The sequence below is a fragment of the Myotis davidii genome, unplaced genomic scaffold (assembly GCF_000327345.1).
Source record: "Myotis davidii unplaced genomic scaffold, ASM32734v1 scaffold6, whole genome shotgun sequence".
Taxonomy (NCBI): domain Eukaryota; kingdom Metazoa; phylum Chordata; class Mammalia; order Chiroptera; family Vespertilionidae; genus Myotis; species Myotis davidii.
This window is the reverse complement of record NW_006383011.1, coordinates 18,715,539-18,721,735: the sequence shown is the minus strand read 5'-3', so window position 1 is coordinate 18,721,735 and position 6,197 is coordinate 18,715,539. Positions and strand designations below refer to the sequence as shown.

Below are 6,197 nucleotides of genomic sequence, written 5' to 3'. Positions count from 1 at the left end.
AACAGCACAGTTATATTTCTCTCTCTCTCTCTCTCTCTCTCTCTCTCTCTCTCTCTTTCTCTCTCTCTTTCACCCTCTCCCTTCTCCTTTTCCCCTTCCTCTCTCTCAACAATCAATAAAGTTAAAAAAAAATTTTGGTGAATAACCAAAGAATATATATATCTCTCCAGGCTTTATTTAACCTAGGTCACAGAGCAGTGCTTTTCAAGCCATTTGTGGTAAAGAGTTTTCACTATCTCAGATTGCTTTTGTAAAATTAAAAAGGCAGAAAAGTTAAATTTGAAATAGGCTTATAAAAATACAAGGTCCCGCCCTGACTGGTTTGGCTCGGTGGATAGAGTGTCGGCCTGCGGACTGAAGGGTCCCAGGTTTGGTTCCGGTCAAGGGCATGTACCTTGGTTGTGGGCACATCCCCAGTGGGGGGTGTGCAGGAGGCAGCTGATAGATGTTTCTCTTTCATCGATGTTTCTAACTCTCTAATCCTCTCCCTCTCTGTAGAAAATCAATAAAATATGTTTAAAAAAAATACAAGGTCCCATTTTTCATTGTTAGATTCAATAGCTATAAAATTAACTCTCAAATGCTATAATACACAAACTCTCAATCCTGTACTCATTTTATTACTTAGTACATACAGTGTGGACTGAGTCTTGGACCACATTTTGGTAGCTCAGCTTTAACGGGATGCTTGAGGGTGTGTATGTGTGTGTATTGTAGAGAAATACTGTAGTCTTAAACTACCTAATAGCCAAGTGTGTACATAGTCCAGAAGAGAATATTTATTTTGAACTATGCTTCTCCATCCCAATCATGTTTAAATAATTTAATTAGCTTCATAGAGTATTCCTATGGAAGGAATTCACTGATGAGGCAGAAAAACTATTCCTTGAAACTCTTGTTTTGGGTTTTTAATATACTTTTAGGTCAAGAAGACAAAAATGATAAAGAGCTTATAATTGAAGTCATTGATAGATTTTATTTACGTGGGAATATTGGCTTGCTCTTTTAGCAGATTGCTGGATCATTATTGCTGGAGGATATATTCGATCACAATATTGTGAAATATAGAAACACTTTGGTTAGGACTTAATATGATTTCAATTTTAAGGGGCAGTATTTCTCTAAGACTATTTTTCACTCTAAAACTGCTGCTGAACTTGATAAAATTGACAAATTTACTGCAGCATATATATATTCTTATTTCTTTATGTTTGAATATATCTGTAAGCCCAGAGAAATTCTGAAAATTTGTTTTTAAACGTGTTTGAAATTGGAAATCACAATAGCTTTTTATTGTTCTCTATATGTTTTTACAAGGAACTTTGTAATAAATGATTGACTTTCTTGAAAGCTCTCAGAATTCATAAAGAATAAGAGTGTTGGAGCCTGGGCCCCAGCTGCAGTAAATTACAACTTAACTGAATATTGATTGTATTCTAGACTGTAGTCAGAAAGAAATAAGAGCTTCAGTGTTCATAACTCAAGGTTTTTAATACTTTCCTGTGGGAAGGTAAAGTAAGTACTACTAAGATTATTGACTATTATGGGTTCATAGACTCCCTTAGGCTGGAGAATGCTTTTCCAAGTCATCCGGCCCATTCTACATCATGGCTGTCCTGGACCCACAGAGCTTCCTCATCAGTCCATTGTGGGGATGTGCAGGAGAAGGCTGGGTGATTCTACTCTTAGCCTGTGCTTCTGGGAGTAGTTTTAGAGGAGATATGTTTAACTGTCTTAAATAAATCCTATTGTGGCTTTTGATGTTTTTGGGATTAGTTTCCTAAGGCTAATCAGATTTAACTGTGTCTGGCTTTATTTGTTAAAACGGTCTGATTAGTTTAATTGATGCCAGAAAGTTATTTTATGTTTGACATATTAGTTCTACTTAGAACCGGAACAAATGTTGCTCATCCTTATTTGAGTGTTTTAGCTCTCTGATTATTCTGCAGTAGTGGTTGGCACAGTGTAAATGAGAGTGATCTTATAATTGTGCTGTATCTAGTTTTGTTTTATAAACTACTTGAATCTTATACTCAGTACAGATGACTTTTGTTTTTCTTATTTCTTAGACTGCAACTGGCAACGTGGAAGCAAAAGTAGTATGCTTCTATAGACGACGAGATATTTCCAACACGCTTATAATGCTTGCAGATAAGTGCTCTAGTAAGTTGTTTTTTTTCTTTTTTTTTTTTAAAATGTTAAAATCAAATCTGATATTGTTTTACCTTTTATTTGGTGTGTGGAAGGTGTGCGGAAGAGGGGGTAGTCTTATACGGCGAGTATATAACAAACTCTGTATTTTGAGTGGAAATGTTAGGGGGTCGTCTTATACGCCCAGTCGTCTTATACGCCGGTAAATACGGTAGTTTTGTTTTATAAACTACTTGAATCTTATACTCAGTACAGATGACTTTTGTTTTTCTTATTTCTTAGACTGCAACTGGCAACGTGGAAGCAAAAGTAGTATGCTTCTATAGACGACGAGATATTTCCAACACGCTTATAATGCTTGCAGATAAGCATGCTAGTAAGTTGTTTTTTTTCTTGGATTAATAAAAAAATGTTTTAAGTCTTTCATTATCCATGATGCGAGGAAAAAACCTTTTTTGTTACCTGTAGGTTTTTGCTTTCTAATTTGTCTTCCTCTTAGTTTAGATGGGAGTAATTTTTTTGGGTGATGCTTGGTTTTAGTATATTTTTTTAGGTTGTATCATATGTTTCTTAATTAGTCAAAATGTTGAAATAGAAGTCTTTGCAAGTAGGCTTCAGCAGACAATCAGGGCAATGTTTTTCCATCTCTCATTTTTGATGGTGGTTTGAGTGTACAAATAGGAGGAAATTTATACTTCACTGATATTTTCTTGGAGGACTTCCCCCTGCCCCTTAAATAGTTGGTTAATATTTACATTTTTAAAAATTCTGAATGTTATGTTTATTAGGCATGTATTAAAAATTGCTAGGAAAAAATACAAAGTGATGTTTAGATACTCATTCCTATAGGTAACAAACTCTGAGCACTTCTTTTTTTAAAAAATATATTTTTGCCTGGCCAGCACAGTTCAGTGGTTGAGTGTTGACCTGTGAACCAGGAGGTCATGATTCAATATCTGGTCAGGGCACATGCTCGGGTTGTGGGCTTGATCCCCAGGGTGGGGCATGTAGGGGGCAGCCGATCAATGATTCTCTCTCTATTTTTTTTCTTTCTTTATATTTTATTATTTCAGAGAGAAAGGGAGAGGTAGAAACATCAATGATGAGAGAGAATGTACTCCGTTATACATTTTAAGGTTGACATCAAAAATTTTTCTTCAAAATTTAAATAGTTGCAGAAATATTTCTAGTGTGTTGTAAATACTGACATTTAAAAATTGTTGATTCTATTAAAAAAGAAATTTTGCAACCATTTGCCCACCGTCATAGGTTAAAAAAATGTATGAACAAGCTTTGTTTTAACAGTTTGAAATCTTATGTGATCCCTTTTTTTCCTTGAGCTCATTTCCATTTGTTTTCTCCACAGAATTTTAGCCTGATGTAGTTTGATGGGTTTCATCATCATCATGTCATTCTCAGTAACAAAAATGAATGTATAAATTAAAATGTAAAACCTGTTTATATTTCCTGTCCATAAGGCTCAGTCTTGCTTTCTTTTGGACTTATTATAATTATAGTACAGATACTATAAAATGTTTGATAATTACTCAACGTAAAAATACATTTTTACTGGAAATCATCTCTTAATGAGACGGGTGGAGCTTACTCTCATCCAAAATAATGCGTCCTTGCAATACTATAACTCATTGCTAGAATGAGGCAGGGTTTGGCATTGATTCCATTCCTGATTTTTGTGTTTATAGATATAGGTTCTGACAAACTTTTTAATTTCAGTAAGTAGATGAGATTGGTGGAGTTTTGCTCATTTATTGATTTATCAGGTATATTTTGAGCTCCTTGTGTGTTCTGGACACTCTTGTATGTTCTGGTGGTCAGCAGTCAACAAAGCAGCAGAAATCCCTGATCTCAGAGCTTACAAATTATCTCATTGTTTGTTCTTCTGAGTTGTGTGTGAAAAAATGATGTAGCAGTTTTTCATCAAAAGTGATTTTTGAAATGAGTTAGCAGCTGACAATTCAATTAGAACCTCCTTCAGTTTTGCTGAGAGCAGAGAATTTGAAACCATCAAGCTTGGAAGAGGTTTGTTAACCAGTCATTAGAGTCATTCATGGTTTCATTTTCTGAGAAGCACAATAAAAAGGCTTTAGCAAGACCTAACAAATGGCTGTTAATTATACTTTTTTCTTTCACACGTAGGGATTGTATTACCTATGGTTCTACCAGAGAAAGATATATGTCTTTCTTATATATACGTATACTCTCCTACGCATCCACAGGATCACCAACTGGTTTATATAAATACTAGCGGCCCGGTGCATGAAATTCATGCATGGGTAGGGTCTGTCGGCCTGGCCAGTGATCAAGGCCGATCTGTGGACCAACCGGCACGGTGATCGGGGGGTCCCCCACTGGCACCTGCCTTGGCCAGCCTGGTGTTTCCTGTTCACTGGCCCTGACCCCGAAGTTGCCACTGGTTGCCTCCCTCTGTGGGGCTACTGGTAGGGCATTCGGGGGCCCCCCCGCTGGCATCTGCCTTGGCTGGCCTGGGGCCTGCAGGCTGGGGGCAGCTCCTGCATTGAGCATCTGCCCCCTGGTGGTCAGTGCACAGCATAGCAACCGGTCACTCCACCAGTCGCTCTGCTGTTCGATCAATTTGCATATTAGGCTTTTATTATATAGGATGTAAAGAGATTTAGTGCATGTAATAGACTAAGATTGTGGGGGTTGGCCAGGCAAGTCTGAAATCTGATGGTGAGGCCTTTCAACTGATTGGATGAAGCCCACCCAGATTACTAAGGATAATACCATTTACTTAAAGCCAGCTGATGTTAATTGCATCTACAAAATATTTTCACAGCAACACCTAGATTAGAGTTTGAATAGCCTACCTAGCCAATTCAACAGAATTAACCATCATAGGGACCTTATTTAAACCAATATACTTAGAAAGGTTTGGAAAAGTTGAAGTAATGTTCAGTAAGTATACCTTTATATTTTAAATTCATGTCTGATAAAATGTTCAAATCTTATATTATGTATGTCCTTAAAATGTATTTAAATATGTGATATGTCAATTAATACTAATAGCCGAAACCGGTTTGGCTCAGTGGATGGAGCGTTGGCCTGCGGACTTGGGGGTCCCGGGTTCGGTTCCGGTCAGGGGCATGTGCCTGGGTTGCGGGCACATCCCCGGTGGGAGATGTGCGGGGGGTGGCTGGTCGATGTTTCTCTCTCATTGATGTTTCTGGCTCTCTATCTCTCTCCCTTCCTCTCTGTAAAAAAAATCAATAAAATATATTTTAAAAAAATTAATACTAATATATAAAGTATTTATATTTTCATCAGATTATTGGAACTGTAGATTTTATTTATTTGTTTGTAGAAAATGACCACCAGTATACCTTAATGGCAAACCTAGTCCTTATTGACCAAGCAGGCAGCTAAATCACACTGATTTTTTGTCAGAAAGTCTGATTCCTTTTGCCAATTTTATTAAATGAGTACTATGCATTTCCAAGGCAACCGTCTTCTGAATTCTAAGATAGTCTCCTGGATAATGCTCAAAGCCTCACTGTGATGGACTAAGGCCTTCTGTTGTTTTTTTACAGATGCTCTTTGTTTTTTTGTTTTCTTGGGACTTTTTTGGGGGGAGCTATGCATTTATTTTTGACCACCATTCACTGTTTGGAAACAGTGAAGTCTTTAAGTGAAATTGTTCATATATCTCCCTGTTGATTGATCGGTAGGTAGATATCTGATGTCATAGTCAAATATTTTTGAATTTATAACATTCTAACACTGGGCAAAATGCCTCAATTCTAACACCACACTTCTCTGTAACTGAAATATGTATAAGATGCAAAATGCTTTGTGTGAGTTTCTGATATCTTGGTTAAAGAAGCTTTGATTTTGTCACTGGAGGTCCCTGTGTGGTGCCCTGCAGATTTCTACTCCCTTGAGTTGTGTTCCACTCTAAGATATGGGTGGATGAGAGGTGGGTGAGAGAGGGGCAGTGGGATGAGAATAGAAGGATCAATCAGCCTGATGCCTTGAGCCTGTGCTAATTCTCAGGGAAGATCAGTAGG

The 6,197-nt window shown here is 37.2% G+C and overlaps 1 protein-coding gene across 1 annotated transcript in view; it reads left to right on the top strand.

The window, feature by feature from the left end:
* The first annotated feature begins 2,437 nt into the window (after nucleotides 1–2,437).
* The window catches only part of MTA3 (metastasis associated 1 family member 3), a 116,675-nt gene continuing 112,915 nt past the window's right edge, over nucleotides 2,438–6,197 (top strand). Inside the window, exon 1 of the mRNA XM_006778650.2 lies at nucleotides 2,438–2,527. Within this exon, the coding sequence (XP_006778713.1) occupies nucleotides 2,506–2,527 (22 nt within the window). The 5' untranslated portion in view covers nucleotides 2,438–2,505. The remainder of the gene's footprint in view (nucleotides 2,528–6,197) is intronic.